The 16,393-nt window shown below is 46.5% G+C and overlaps 1 protein-coding gene across 1 annotated transcript in view; it reads left to right on the plus strand.

Annotated features, from left to right (window-relative positions):
• CHEK1 (checkpoint kinase 1) overlaps positions 1–11,650 on the plus strand; it is a 140,063-nt gene extending 128,413 nt beyond the window's left edge. The window contains 1 exon segment of the mRNA XM_029606539.1: positions 11,320–11,650. Within this exon segment, the coding sequence (XP_029462399.1) occupies positions 11,320–11,415 (96 nt within the window). The 3' untranslated portion in view covers positions 11,416–11,650.
• Positions 11,651–16,393: the final 4,743 nt, after the last annotated feature.

Below are 16,393 nucleotides of genomic sequence, written 5' to 3' on the forward strand. Positions count from 1 at the left end.
ATTGCCTAAGTTCACTTGCTGTGGAACAGTGATCACATTTCTAACATTTAAGAAAGATTTAAGTTGTTCCACTGCTGTAAATGCAAAATTTTCTCCTTTACCTTTAATAAGACATCTACAAGGATATCTTAATACAAATGAGTAGCCTAAGGCCACTACTTGAGGTCTTAATTTAATAAATTCCTGTCGTCTTAGTTGGGTGGGTCTAGCAAAATCTGGGAAAATCTTAACCAATTGACCATAGAAATTTTCTGTCGAGTTTTGAAAGTACGCCCTCATCACATTACTAATATCTTTTTCTATGACAAAGGTTACTAACAGAAATATCTCAATCGCCGAACTTTCTATAAATTGAGTAAGATTCTCTAACACTCCCAATTGATTTCCTGTGATTCTCCTTTCCATCTTAGTCAGAAAATAGGCTTTATTCACAATTGGCAATTTAGATTCTTCAAATTTCAAGTTCTCCAAGAAAAACTTTTTTAATGTGCTTTGGGTATCTTCCCCCCCAAAGCATGCGGAAAATTCAAGAATCTCAAATTCAAGTGTCTAGTATAGTATTCCAATGATTCTAATCTCTTGGATTGGGATCCTAAATCTTTAATCAATTTAACGTTGACAGTTTGAACTTGTAGAGTTTTTTTCTCAACTTCTATTAGCCTTTTTCCAATCTCCTTAAATTGCCCATCCGCCTTAAGATTCAAGGATTGCATTTCAGCTTCCACTTTCTTATATCTGCAATCTGCTTCCTTTACAAACTGGCCAATACTGGCCATCAATTCCCATAGCAAGTCCAGAGTCACCGTAGCTGGTTTAGGGGGGATTGAAAACTCACCCCTTTCCCGTTCCATCGACGACCCTGAAGTTTCCACCGATAAAACCTCCAGCAATCTCTTTCCCTCTTCATTCGGGTCCACAGGAGACAATAATGGCTCCGGATCTTCCAGGCCCGGCAAAACTGCTGCTCCCAGCAGGCTTGAAGAGAGTCTCTAGGACAGCGCCGATTCTCCAACTCTGCGTCCCCCCTCCAGCGAGTTGGTGATGTCATCAAAGGGCGCCTCTTGCTGGAGGTCCGCCCGCTGCACGGGCGCCGGTGGAAGTCAAGGTCGGCAATCCGGGGGACTGAGAGAAACTTCCCCAGGCAGTGCTGAAGCTCCCTCTCCAAACACTGCTGCGGGGATATCGTCGCCCGTTTTTACCACCGGTGCAGTCATGAAGTCCGTAATCCGCTTCTGGACATCAGGCAGAGCAGGGTCGGGGGAAAAACCCGCACTTTGCCTTTCCTTTTTGCCGGCATCTCTAATACGGTAAGAACAAAATCAGGAGCGTTTTCCCACACAACTGCTCATGCCGCCATCTTGGCCCTTTTCCTCCTTTTTGCCGGAGTTTGTGCTATTAATGCATAAAGCCTTCCTAGCCTGTGAGGCTGCGGGGCGGCCCTGTCGTAAGCACCAGGCCACCGATCCTCCAAAGGTGAAGAGATCTAAGCTCTCTGGGGCCCTGGGGTCACGAGGGTTTGACGTGTCCAGGTGCCTCCGAAACCAGGACATTTGGAGGGGGGTCTCCTCTGATGTGTCTGAAGGGGAAGTGCCGCCGGAGTTTGGCACCTCAGACACTGATCTTGAGCGGAGTGTGCAGGATCCATCCAGAGAAGTGAACTCTGTCCCCGCCGTAGCGGGCAACTATCCCCAAGTGCTTTACCTGTTCCACAAGGAGGAGGTGGGTCCTTTGATCCCGCATGCCCTGGCAGAATTGGGCAATGCGGCTCCTCATGTAGACTTGTACCGTGAGGAGGTGGACCCAATCATGGCGGGCCTGTAGGGTCCAGCCAAGACTTTTTTTTTCCTTTCCAGCAGTTGGTGGTCCGGGAGTGGGATACTCCATAGACTGGCCTGAAGGTTAGAAGAGCTATGGACAAGCTATACCCGCTGCCCACAGACACTTTGGAGTTGCTTCAGGTTCCAAAGGTGGATGCCTCTGTTTCAGCAGTCACAAAGAGGACGACCATCCCGTGGTGGGGGCCGCCACTCTGAAGGATGTGCAAGATAAGTTGGAATTGCACCTTAAACAGATTTCTGAGATGTCCGCTTTGGGCATTCAGGCGGCTGTCTGCAGCAGTTTCATGCTTCGGGCTTCTCTGAGATGGGTGCAGCAGCTACAGGATAGGGCAGAGATGTCACCCGCAGAGTTGGTTATGTAGCAGTGCCTCAAAAGCTTTTAGTTCTATGCTTCCATCTGCTGGTAGGGATCAAAACCCACTTGTCTGGACTGATCTGTGGTACTTCAGAAACAAAAATTAATTTTATTTATTTATTTAAAAACTTTTTTATACCTGCATTAGTGGGTACATCATACCGGTTCACATTCTAACAAAAGATTGGAAAATACATATAACATGGACTGGGTGGGAACAAGGAGAACAAAGAGGCCAGGATGGAAAATACAGTACAACAGGTCACTGAAGAACTGTCAGTAAGGTGGAGGTCTTCTTGCTATTTTCAAAACCTCCCTAAAACCTGTTAAAATTCATATGTCTCTTCCTCATGCTTTGGAATTACTGCTGATTACTACTACGGCCATTAATATCTGTTTGGTTTATTGTCCCCCAACTTACTTAAATGCTAACCTATCTAATTTTTTTTAGAAGTTATCTCTGCTCTTCCAGTAGACTTAACAAAAACTATTTTGATAGGGGATTTCAATCTACATATAAACAGTTCGAATTTATCAACAATTGAAACATCTTTTTTAGATGCCCTGATAGGTCTTGGTTGGGAAAATTAATTCATACCCCAACACATCAACGAGGCCACATTTTAGACTTTGTGTTTAGCAACACTTCTTAAGCCTATCCTAACCCCAATCATATTAAAGTTTCACCTATACCTTGGTCTGATCATTTTCTTATTCAGTTTGAACTAAAGGTTCTTTCATCTCTCCCTAAATCCTCTGATCCTCTTTCAATATGGAAAAGAAAATTTATTTCCTCAGAATCTTTTACAGATACTTTAGCTGAGAGATTACCCTTGCAGGTAGCCTCATCTTGTCACAATTCTATTAATTTATGGAACTCCACTATTACGTCAATTCTAGATTCATTAGCACCTTTAAAACAAGTTACTTTAAAAAAGAAAAAATGTAATATGCCTTGGTATAATAAAGCTTTGCATACTCTTAAAACGCTTGTCAGAAGCAAAGAACGAATATGGAGACATAATAAATCTGTCCAGACAAAAAATGGTTACTATTGTGCTTTAAGATGTTATAATAAGGAAATTGATAAAGCAAAAAAATACTTTTTTAAAAGTAAAATTTCGGACGCACTTGGGAATCCTAGTACTCTGTTTAATATTGTAAAATCTTTGACAACAATCAATTCATATGGCCCATATTACAACCTTACTGACTGCAACAATATTGCCTCTTATTTCAAGGGTAAAATTGATAAAATTTCTAAAGAATTTCTTCATTTACCTTATCCCATTTTTAAAGATCCACCAGTTCATACGGTTTGGTCTGATTTTGACCTGGTATCAGATTCTTTAATCCTCAAAATTATACAAAAGCAGAAAATAACAAATTCTCCCTTTAACCCTTGTTCGGGTTCTTTATTCAAAGCAAGTGTTCCCATCACATGCAATTTCTTAAGTGATCTGGTGAATCACTTTCATCAGGAATTTTCCCAGATAATCTAAAATACACTGCTATTCTTCCAATTCCAAAAAACAAAACTAAAAATAGATTAGATTTTAACAATCTGAGACCCATAGCATTAATTCCTTCTTTCGCCAAGCTAACTGAATCTGTAGTGCTTCGCCAACTTTCCGATTTCTTAGCAGATAATGATTTTTTGCATCCAAGCCAACATGGCTTTAGAAAAGGCCATTCTACAGAAATGTTATTATCTTGTTGTGACACAGTTTTTCAGGGCTTTGATGCTTACACAGAATACATTCTTATTTCTTTAGATATTTCAGCAGCTTTTGATACCTTGGACCATCATATACTTCTGTCAGGTTTAAAGTCTTTAGGAATTCAAGCTATGGTTCTTTCTTGGTTTAAATCTTTCTTAACAAATCGTTATTCACAAATAAAAGTAAATAATCATACATCAGAACCCTACTCTTCTTCTTCCGGTGTTCCACAAGGTTCATCATTATCTCCATTGCTTTTCAATATTTATCTTCTTCCCCTTTGTCATATTCTTGCAGCTTTAAATGTATATTTCCAAATTTATGCAGATGACATTCAATTGTTAGTTCCTTACTCATCTTCTTGGTCAGAGACTCTCTCGTCAATCTCCTTATATTTAGCTACTAAAAATTCTTGGATGGATCATAATCGATTAAAATTAAACCCTTCTAAAACTATTCTGACTTACTTATCTTCTATTACCAATTCAGCATTAGGACCACCCTCTCAACTATTGTTTAAGGGCATCTCCATTCCAATTGGTACTTCCACTAGTAGTTTAGGGGTTATAATCAACTCTGATCTTTCAATGCAAAACTATATTTCTAGTGTCACAAGAAAATCTTTTTTCAAATTACATTTATTAAAAAGAATTTGGCCATATTTGTTTTCTCAAGACTTTCGGACAGTATTACAGTCTTTGATATTTTCCAGATTAGACTATTGCAATGCTTTATTTCTGGGTCTACCGGACTCGGCCATCTTTCCTTTACAATTGATACAAAATTCAGCAGCTCGGATTTTATCCGGAGTCACCCGTAGAACACATATTACTCCTATTCTTTTCTCTTTTCATTGGTTACCAATTAAATACCGGATTCATTATAAGGTACTGAATATTATACATGCGCTAATCTACAATACAAATTCAACATGGCTTTGTTCAAATTTACGTATTTATAAACCTGGTAGACAGCTTAGGTCTCTCAAAAAATTTACTAGATATACCCACTATTCCACTATTCCCTGTACGTACCTGGATCAGTCCAGACAGTGGGTTATGTCCCCAATCCAGCAGATGGAGTCAGCACAAGCTTTGAGGGGGCGTATCCATATATACTACTACCCCCTCTGCAGGAGTTCAGTATCTTCTGACTCCAGCAGATGCGAGTAGGGGAATCAGGCTTCCCCTCCTTTTCCTTTTTCTTCACTTTCTTGCTTGATTATGGCTTGTTGTTGTCTTTTTCTGTGGATCAAGTTTGTATCAAGTTTGTATTAAGTTAAAAAAAAAAAAAAAAAAAAAGGCAGAGTTCTTTCAACTTCTGGGAAGTGGCTTATCTTCCTTGTCTCTTCTCTGCGGCCTTGCTGTTTATTTCTCGTTGCAGCCAGGGGTAAGTTTGTTTTTCCTTTGTAGTTTTTTCCTTCACAGCTCAGCCCCCGGTGCCCGCGAAAGCCGGTGGAGCCGGCCTCTTCGCTCTTTACTCCCTCACCCGCGGCCATTTTACAGCTCCTCATGGGCTGCTGGGCCATTTAGGGAAAGATGTCTGGGGCGGGTCGTGTGGCCGGGAAGGCCCCCCCGCGGCACCCTCCTCTATTTTCGGGCAGTGCGGGCCGACCGGGCCCCCCCGCAGCGGCGCTTTTGTGCGCGTGGCCCCCCCCCCGTGGCTTTTTTTCTTTTCTCCTACAGCGATCCCGATGCCGCGGCCGTCCCGCTGTGCGGCCTGCGGAGACCCGGGGTCCCGGATTTCCCGGGAGGGCATCTGTGCACGATGCCTTCCCGGGGGGGAAGGTACCTCACAGTCCCTGACTGATTTCTCTTTTTTGCCCGGGCGGCGCGGGCCGGCCACTCCGCCATTTTTGGCGGGAACAGCGGCCATTTTACATTCTGAGCGCCCTGAGGCGCAGGCCACGAGGGGAACGGATCCCTGGAGGCCACGAGGGAGAACGGATCCCTGGAGGACTCTACCAGCGGGGGTGTTCCCCCGATTTTGGTGCAGGAACCAAGCACCCAGAGCCAGGGAGCAGGAACCACGTCGCCCCCGAAGCGCACCCGAGCAGGCCGGGGTTCTCTCCGGAGTTTATCCTGCTCATGCATACTGCTTATCTGCAGGGGCTGGAAGCACCTGTGGGACCCCCCCCTCCTAAGATCCCTCGGATGTCGCCCTCGACGCCGGCCCCCCCCGACCCTCCGGGAGTGGGGGCCTCCCGCCTTCCTACCCGGGTCCGATCCACGCCCGCGGCAGTGGGGGCGGTGCCAGACCCAGCGGGACATGGACTTGACCTCCCGGACGGGGGACAAGGGGACGGCACGCAGGAGGGGGATGATCCGCGTACCCTACGCCTCTTCCAGAGGGAAGAGCTGGACGACCTCATCCCGCAGATCATCCAAGAATTAGATTTGGACCCACCACCAGACCCGCCTGCCCCAGTAGCTCCCGCTGTCGTCACTTCTTCAAGGAAGGGAGATCCTGTCCTGGCGGCACTCCGGCCGAGGGCTCGGGCTTTTCCCATTCATGACTCGTTTTTACAACTTCTCACCAGGGAATGGGACACCCCGGAGGCCTCCCTGAAGAGCAGCCGGGCTATGGAAAAGCTGTACCCGCTCCCCGAAGATTTCTGGACCTCATCAAGGTTCCAAAGGTGGACTCCGCAGTGTCGGCGGTCACGAAGAGGACGACTATCCCAGTGACGGGAGGTGCGGCGTTGCGGGACACACAGGATCGTAAGTTGGAAGTTTTCCTTAAGCGGGTTTTCGAGGTCTCACTCCTCACGTCTCAGAACCTGCCGTCCGACGAGGCTGCCCAGGCAGATCGGCTAGAAGCCGCAGTGGCGTATGGGGCGGACGCCTCGTACGACCTTTTTCGGGTCCTCGCAAGATCCATGGTTTCGGTAGTGGCAGCACGACGACTACTGTGGCTACGCAATTGGGCGGCTGATACGTTCTCTAAGTCGAGTCTGGGCTCTCTTCCCTTCAGGGGCAAGTTCCTCTTCGGGGAGGATTTGGACCAGATCATCAAGTCCCTGGGGGAGAACGCTGTTCATCGGCTGCCGGAGGATAGGTTTCGACCATCCAGAGCATTTTCTTCTTCTCGGACCAGAGCCAGAGCGCAACGGCGCTACAGGGGATACAGACAGGCGGGCTCCCAGTCATCCGCCCCCAGGTCTCAGCCCTGGTCGCGCTCCTTTCGCGGGCGTCGGCCCGCACGCACTACTCCCGGAACCGGGAACCCCTATACCAAGTCTTCACAATGATGCCAGGATTGGGGACCGACTAACGTATTTCTACGCGGAGTGGGCACGGATCACCTCGGACCAGTGGGTCCTGGATACCATAAAACACGGCTACGCATTGGAATTTGTCCGCCCCCCGCAGGGAAGGTTCATCTTTTCCCCCTGTGGCTCGGACCTCAAGAGAGGAGCGGTGCTGCTGACTCTGGACAGACTCCGGGAGATAGGCGCTATTGCGCCCGTGCCCTTCGGAGAGGTGGGCTCGGGCCACTATTCCATCTATTTCGTCGTACCAAAGAAGGACGGTTCCTTCCGGCCTATCCTAGACCTCAAGGAAGTCAACAAATCCCTTCGAGTCGTTCGGTTCCGCATGGAAACGCTCCGGTCAGTGATTGCGGCGGTGCATCGGGGGGAGTTCCTCTCCTCCCTGGACTTAACGGAGGCCTACCTGCACATTCCCATCCGCCCGGACCACCACCGTTTCCTTCGTTTCAAAATTCTGGACCAGCATTTTCAGTTCACGGCTCTCCCGTTCGGATTGGCGACGGCGCCGCGCACCTTCACCAAGATCATGGTAGTCGTGGCGGCAGCTCTCCGGAAGGAGGGCATCCTGGTTCATCCTTATCTGGACGATTGGCTCCTCCGGGCGAAGTCATTCGATCATGGACGCTCAGCGGTGACTCGAGTAGTACAGTTCCTACATTCCCTGGGATGGGTAGTGAACTTCTCAAAGAGCTCCCTCCTGCCCTCGCAACGCTTGGGTTTTTTTGGGGGCGACCTTCGACACCCTACTGGGCAAAGTTTTTCTGCGCCAGGACAAAGCTCAATCCTTGCGGGATCACACACGACGGTTCTCTGCGTTACCAGAGCCCACCTCCTGGGACTACCTGCAACTCCTGGGAGTGATGGGGTCCACCATCGACCTTGTACCTTGGGCTTTCGCGCACATCAGGACCTTACAGTGGGCGCTCCTCTCCCGTTGGAAACCAGTATCGCAGGACTACCAGATGATTCTCCCGCTCCCGCAGAATGCCAGGGACAGTCTGGGCTGGTGGTTGGATCCGCCGAACCTGGCCCGTGGCGTGTCCCTCGATCTGCCAAATTGGGTGGTGGTGACCACCGATGCCAGTCTAGCAGGCTGGGGTGCAGTCTGCGATCGAAGCGCCACGCAGGGGACGTGGTCCACGGTGGAGGCGAAGTGGTCAATCAACCGTCTGGAAACCAGAGCGGTCCGGCTAGCTCTGCGACATTTCCTCCCGCTTCTTCGGAACCGGGAAGTCAGAATCCTATCGGACAACGCTACCACCGTGGCCTACATCAACCGACAAGGAGGCACGCGCAGCCCGCAGGTCACGCTCGAGGCGGCGCTGCTGATGCAATGGGCGGAGCGTCATCTCGTCCGGCTAGCGGCCTCGCACATCGCCGGTGTGGACAACGTCCAGGCGGACTTCCTCAGTCGTCAACTGCTGGACCCCGGAGAGTGGTCTCTCTCCGACAAAGCGATGCAACTTCTCGTCCATCTGTGGGGGGCCCCTCACTTGGATCTGATGGTGTCCGCTCTCAACGCCAAGGCTCCACGCTTCTTCAGTCGCCGGAGAGAGCGCGGCGCGGAGGGAGTGGATGCCCTGGTCCTCCCGTGGCCGCCACATCTTCTGCTCTACGCTTTTCCACCATGGCCCCTGGTGGGCAGGATGCTCCGCAGAATAGAAAGCCATCAGGGGACCGTGGTTTTCGTCGCCCCGGAATGGCCCAGGCGACCCTGGTTTGCGGACCTGCTACAGCTGGTGATCGACGGGCCAATCAGGCTGGGGCACCTCCCCCAGCTCCTACATCAGGGCCCGGTATTTTTCGAGCAGGCAGAACTCTTCTGTCTTGCGGCCTGGCTTTTCTGAGGCGCCGCCTCCGGCGTCGGGGCTACCCGGAGGTGGTAGTATCCATGCTATTGCGGGCACGAAAGACATCGACGTCGGCGGCCTATGTTCGAGCTGTGGTGTACCAGCCAGGCCACGAGACCCGCTAAGGCTTCTGTACCTCAGATCCTTCAGTTTCTACAGGCAGGGGTGGAAAAAGGGCTCGCCTATAATTCACTACGGGTTCAGGTGGCCGCCCTTGGTTCGCTGTTGAGCGATGGGGGCTCTCTTCTACAGCACCCTGACATTGCTCGTTTTCTCAAGGGTGTCAAGCATATGCGTCCTCTGTTACGGGACCCTTGTCCCTCCTGGAGTCTTAACCCTGTGCTTCGCTCCCTGTCGGGACCACCGTTCGAGCCGCTGCGCAGCACAACGATAAAGGATCTCACTCTCAAGACTGTATTTCTTGTGGCCATCTGTTCCGCTCGACGCATCTCGGAGCTGCAGGCTCTGTCGTGTAGAGAGCCCTATCTCCGTTTCTCCGACTCTGGAGTTTCGCTTCGCACCGTTCCCTCCTTCCTTCCGAAGGTGGTTTCTGCATTCCATGTGAACCAGACGGTGGAGTTGCCGTCCTTCTCTTCCTCAGAGCCGAAGTCTCTCCGACTCTTGAATGTCAAGCGCACTCTGCGCCTCTACCTGGAGGCTACAAATGAGTTCCGGACCTCTGACCATCTCTTCGTACTCTGGGCCGGTCCTAAGAAGGGGTCTCAGGCCTCGAAGACTACCATTGCCAGATGGCTGAAGGCCGGCATTGCTGCTTCCTACATTGGGGCGGGTCGGACTCCCCCACCCGGAATCATAGCGCATTCTACACGTTCTCAGGCGGCTTCCTGGGCGGAGGTTCGCTCAGTATCCTCGCAGGAAATTTGTAGGGCAGCCACCTGGAAATCGTTACACACGTTCTCGAGGCACTATCGTCTGCACCTCGCCTCTTCAGTCTCTGGACACTTTGGCGAGCAGGTTCTCCGAGCAGGCCTCGCAGGACCCCACCCGATTTAGGGAAGCTTGGGTACATCCCACTGTCTGGACTGATCCAGGTACGTACAGGGAAAAGAAAATTATTACTTACCTGCTAATTTTCGTTCCTGTAGTACCATGGATCAGTCCAGACGCCCACCGCGTTTGGGTTCTTGATCCTGCTCTGCTCTGCGCTACTTCTTGCTCGCAGTGTTCTGTGTCTTCACAGTCGTCTCTTTTCGCTGTTTTTCACAGCTCCCTACCAGTTGGTAGGATGTTTGCAGTTACTTGTTGCGGTTACAATTGTTTTCATTATCTGTTTCCACAAACTTGATCCTTCGGGGGTTTCTACTCTGGCTTTGATATACTCGATACTGAACTCCTGCAGAGGGGGTAGTAGTATATATGGATACGCCCCCTCAAAGCTTGTGCTGACTCCATCTGCTGGATTGGGGACATAACCCACTGTCTGGACTGATCCATGGTACTACAGGAACGAAAATTAGCAGGTAAGTAATAATTTTCTTTTAAATCGGCTAGACTGGAACTAACCAGGAAAAGGGCCTTTTCAGTTGCCGGCCCTATTCGTTGGAATGGTCTCCCTGATTCTCTTCGTCTCACATCCTCTGTTCCACAATTCAAAAAAATGTTAAAAACATATTTATTTCAAAAAGCTTATAGTTCATTAACCAGTTCATAACCCTGGTATCATCTCATTTTGTTGTACTTCTTACCATCATAAAATAATTTTTTTCACTTTTTCACAGTTCAATATTTACTGATTTTGATGCATTTTATAGTTTTTATTATTTGTTTTAAGTGTTTGTCGTATATTGTTAATTTTTATTGAATGTTTTGGCGGCTTAATTTATGGAAATTTGTGTATGTTTTCTGTAAACCGTTTTGATTAATTCTTTGAATTGTAAAGTCGGTATATAAAACATTAAAACATTAAATAACTATCAAGAACTATCAAGAATTAACCATATGCGTAACATATGCGAAAATTAGCAGGTAAGATCCAATTTTCCTTTATGTTGTCTGCTTTTACTTGACTGAACAATCTGATATCTTAAATTTTGAGCAGAGTTTACTTTTAAACATCTGGAAATGTAGCAGTTAAAAAAAAAAAAAAAAAAAAAAAAAAAGAATTGTACGAAACATTGTAAATCAGTTGTCAGTTAATGTAATATGCCTTTCAGGTGCAACACAGTTTTGTTTTTTGGTTCAACTGTATTGTGTGTTTGTTTCCTCCCTAATTTTCTAGCTAGGTGTTCAGCCCATCTTAAACATGTTTGTTTCTGTTACACAGGGTGATGGTTTGGAGTTCAAGAGGCATTTTCTAAAGATTAAGGGGAAACTTCAAGACATAGTCAGCAGCCAGAAGACGCCTGTTCCCACTGTATGATGTTTCTGCTATTGGAAAACTGAATTGAAAGATGCTGCTGCATTCATGGAATCTTTCCCAGATACACATCGGCTGCCCTGCATTGCCCCTCCATCGCCCACTGCTCCAATTATGTGTCAAAACCTTCAACTTTGAACCTCTGCCAATTTCAGTGACGAAACTGTAAAAAAAAAAAAAAAATTCCATATCATATTCTACAAGGAAATGTCCTGGAATATATTTGGGAACTGGGTCTTCCAGATAACTATTTTACCCAACGATCATGAAAATTTAGAGTTTGCTTGGAGAGTTCTTCCCCTGCAGGTAGACTGGAAGCTGCTAGCGCTTGGGCTTGATAACCTCCTTGGCCCTTTTTCTGGAGATGTTCTGTGCCCCTTTGAAGAAAAGCATGAACATGTATTGAATTAGTATCCACTGGTAATGTACTGCCTTGTGCTTATAGGGGCAATCTGAAAATCTAAGCAAAGAAACCAATGTTTTCAACCACAGTGACATTCTCATCACAAGACTGGACATAATAGTTTATGATTGTGACTGTTACAGTAGCATGTATGTCCAGAGGGAAAGGAGATTGAAGCACAGTTGCTTGTATTTGGGATGCTTCTTTCTGTCTTTTCAGAGGACTCTTGAGTGCTATTGCAACTCTCAAAATACTTTTTACATTTATTTTACATGTCCCTATCATGCTGCTGGTGCGCTATTCATGGGAGACTGACCTACTGGGATGGCTCCAAAAGACATAGTCATGATGAAAAGGTCACGTGATACTGCCTTGTAAAGAACAAGAGAGAATTTTCAGGGCAGACTACCAGTGCCAAAAAAATCAAGAAAGTAGAATAGAAAAAATGCTAGAAAACTTGATTAGGTGATTTATGGGGTCAACTGAGCACATGCACAGAAAAGCTTTCTAGGCTTATCTAAAGTGTTCCAAAAATGCTCCAAGTTGGCGCACCTTCAGTGACATCAACCTTCTTATATAGCTGCCATATCATTAGGGAACTTCATTTTCAGTTGGGGGGTTTTTTTCCCTGGAATTTATCAAGTGTTTTATGGTAATGAAAGAAAATGGGAGAAAATCTAGGGGGGAAACAACTTTTTCCACTGATTTTTCTCCCATTTTTGTTACTGTGTAAACTGATAAATTCCCTTGGAGAAGGGATTATCCCATGGTGGACAGCAAGGAGAAAGAGATGTACGTTTTAAAATATGGTAGATGTTTCTTGCTGTATCTCAAGCATATGCCTTGTGACAGGGTGTCTCAGCTTCAAAGTCTTACGATACGAATATGGTGCCTAAAAATGTAAACAATGTCTGTATTGTGCAATGGATCCTTTTCTAAGACAACCTAGTGTTTATCAGCCCTACATTGGTTATAGGGAATAATAAAACAGCTGTGCCAGTGGAAAGTGAAGTTCAAAATTTGGGAGGACCACAATAATCATTAACCTCTGCTTTATCAAATCATTTTATCCACAGTGTGTTATGCACCCCTATATAAATGGTGAGATATTTTAAAAGTCCTCTCCAGGACTAATACCAGGAGTTTCTCCCTGTTTTATAAATGACCAGTATAAGTATATTGCCCATTATTTTAAACAATGGCCACATTCTAGAACCACAATATTTGTGCATGCAAGCCTAAAATATAATGTGTTTGCAAACATTTTGCAAAAGTAAACTGTAAAGCCATCCTCACTGGGTTTTCCCAAGTTTATAGTTGATAAACGTCTATTCTCTTTTGTAGAGGATATTGCTTCTAAGTTGTGGTTGACCTCTAGTTAAAGCATGACTTCCACAAGCTTATCTAAATATTAAGCGATAGCTCCTACCTCCCCTGCCCACTACATCTACAGCACCTTATAAAAGTTTGCAAAATTTTCACTTATTTCCTTTGAGCAGTTGCTATAAATCCCACCTGGTCTTTGATTTGAGAAATTACATTTTCCATTCTTTCTTAATATAATCTGAATTTACAGTCTGGCTACTTCATTTGCTTTATCATAAAAGTTTTCTACATGTTTTATCATTTTCCATTTTTGTCTATTACACTTTTCAATTTACCCCAAACTAAATGAATTTTTGCTTTCAGTATTCTTGAATTGAACCTCTTGTTCAGTCTCTCTGTTCTGCCCTCACAACTGCGCTTTTCTGCTGTCATAATTGCCTTATAGTGGAGCACCAAAGAGATAGCTTTACCCCAAAATATCTATAACCACATCCACACTTCCTCACTAAACTCCCATTATTTAGGGAAAAGAAACATAGACTATGATGGCCAATAAGGACCATAAAACCCATCTGATCTGTCCAGTTTTCTTCCTTTGCAATGCCGTAGACACCCATTAAGCTCTCCCTTTCCCTTCACAACAAAGGGTCTTGTGTTTTGTTCCTTGCTTTCTTGACTTTTATTACTATTTTTGCTTCCACCTCGTTCCTGAGAAGCTATTCTATGCATCTACCAGTCTTTCCCTGAAGAAATATTTTCTGCTGTTCTGAGTCTATCCCCTTTTGAGTCTCATCTCATGTCCTCTTGTTCTAGAACATCTCTTCCACTGAAATATGTTTGCTACTTCTGGGTTATTTACACCTTTTGAGATATTTGCATGTCTATCGCAGCCTCCCTTTCTTTCCTGTCCTTTAGAGTATAGTCGTTTATGTACATTCTTATCCCTGCAATGTCTTGCCACAGTTTCCACTGACACCTTCTCCTATGCAAGCTTCTTTATCACTGAGCTAGATATACTTAGCTTTTTTTTTTTACAGATACAATGGTGGAAACCCCCTATAGTACATTTGACTCAGAGAGCTGCTCCAGTATTTCACCAGAAAAGGAGCTGAAGCAGGTTGGAGAGGAAGAGAGAATGATGAAATGAAGTCACTTCCAAGAGGGAGAGAATGATGAAATAAAGATTTATCCGGGATTGGGGGAGTTAAGTGAAAGTGCTTCCGTGTGTGGCAGGAAGTAAGAAAAAAGAGGCCTGAATTTATATTCAGGTACAGTAGGCCTTTGAATTGGGTGGCAAAATTTACGACCTCTGCAGGTTTCCATTCCGGTCCTCTATCTCACCCGCGGCTCTTCTCCCACCCCACCTCTCCCATTCTCGTCCCTAGCTGCTGCTCTGCTGCTGCTGTTGCCACTTGCCTTCCTGCAACCTCAAATCTCCAATGCTAGTGCTACTGTTCTATGAAGGCAGCATATATGAGGAAACTTTGTCAACCTGTGGTCCCATGCTCCCAGCCGAACACTGGCCCTGCCTTTTCTGGGCTTCCAGCATTTGGCCTGTGAGCATGGAGCCATGAATTGGTAACTTAGTTCCTGCGTGCCTTCTCAGAAAGCAGCACTAGCATCAGAAATCTTGAGGTCAGTAAGTAGGGGAGTAGTGGGAGCCGGGAGGTAAAGAATTGCAGGTTGGATGACTGAGGGAAAAAATCGGTCCCCCAAGAGAAATATGCTGGGAGCTTTGGAGGCTTCAGAAAAGCATAGGTCCGGGAAGCATGATGGTAACCCGCAATGATAATGCCTAGGCAGGCAGAGAAAACAGTCTGTTGCTGCGAAAGATGAGTGACCTAGGACCCCATAATGAAAAGAAAACTGTTTTCTTTCTAGTCTTATAAACAAATAGATTGTTTTCTTCTTCATAGATGGGAGAGGATTTTAATTTTTCTGTACTAGATACCCAGAAATCCAGTGCTGGAAATAGAAGCGCTAGGCACAGGGATGAGTAGAACAAGAAGCAGTGATGGGCAATGCCTCACACAGATGAAAATGAGAGCATCATTGGCATTTGCTGACTTGATGGTTTTGCTGCTAATATATTAAAAGAAAAAAAAACCAACAATGGGACAGGGTAATTGTGAAAAATGTTTCATTGTTATATTGTATTGTAGTTTGTCCTTGGCTTTAATTGTTTGTTTTTCAGTTTAAAAATAAAGATACTTAGATTTAATAAAAGGGAAAAAAAATAACACAGGACAGTGAAAGAGCCATAGTCCTTACAGCAATAAGAATCTACACGGACTTTGTCCTTCAGATAACCGGAGGCTCACTTCCCTCTACTGAAGAAGTGTTGGGTGCATGCAGCCCAGTCTGCTGGAAACTGACAAAACTGAAAGCGCTCTAGGTTCCAATGAAAATGAAGGTGTGGAAGACCTCTTCAGGATGCATGATCTGGACCTTTCGCTTCTGAAACTGTTCTGGGTAAGGGGTCCATGAGGTTTGCAAACAGATCTGGTTGTCTGGGTAACTGTAACCAAGCTGTATAAATTAACATTTCCTGGCGTGTAGCCAGATGGACTCAGAACGAATGGGATAGTATCCGCGTGCTAGCAGTTGGAGACGGATCTGACGTCAGCACGGGTACATATACCCCCACAGGAAGCGTAGCAACTCAGTAATTTCCATCTCCAAAGCAGTTTGGAGTGCCTGCACGCTCGCCGAGCATGTTTTCCAAAGCTACTTTAATTTTCTTTTTTCTTATACTTCTAGGTTCTACGTCCTAATTTCTACAAAACCATCGAGCCCCGCACTCCTGCGGTGATACCCTAAGGTCCCTCCCCCAGTAGAGTTGCCTGGGGTGATTTCCGTGATCCCCCGGTGAGTTAAGTCCTCGGTCCGGCCGAATCGCGGCAGGGACATAGCCCCCAGGCGAGGTTCGGGTGAGGCATACGAGGCGCCTCAGTCCCGGCGTGGACGAGGTAGCGGTTGCATATCCTCAATCGCGGCGGTGACGATACTTGCCCGCTCCCCCCGCAGCCGGAGACCGCCCGGGTTCCAGCCGGGAAGCGCCGAGGATCAGGTGAGGTGTACATCTCTTATTTCTGGTCTCCGAAGGAACAGAGGATCGACGGCGTGGCACGCCAAGGGGGGGCACCATTTTGTGGGCCTCGTTCAGGTATGGGCGCCCGTAATAGGCGCAGCTCTATTCCTCCTTGTGCGTATATTGCCTTCTTACTGTGAGGTATTGACTGCCATTGTGCG

This window comes from Rhinatrema bivittatum, chromosome 6 (assembly GCF_901001135.1).
Source record: "Rhinatrema bivittatum chromosome 6, aRhiBiv1.1, whole genome shotgun sequence".
NCBI lineage: Eukaryota > Metazoa > Chordata > Amphibia > Gymnophiona > Rhinatrematidae > Rhinatrema > Rhinatrema bivittatum.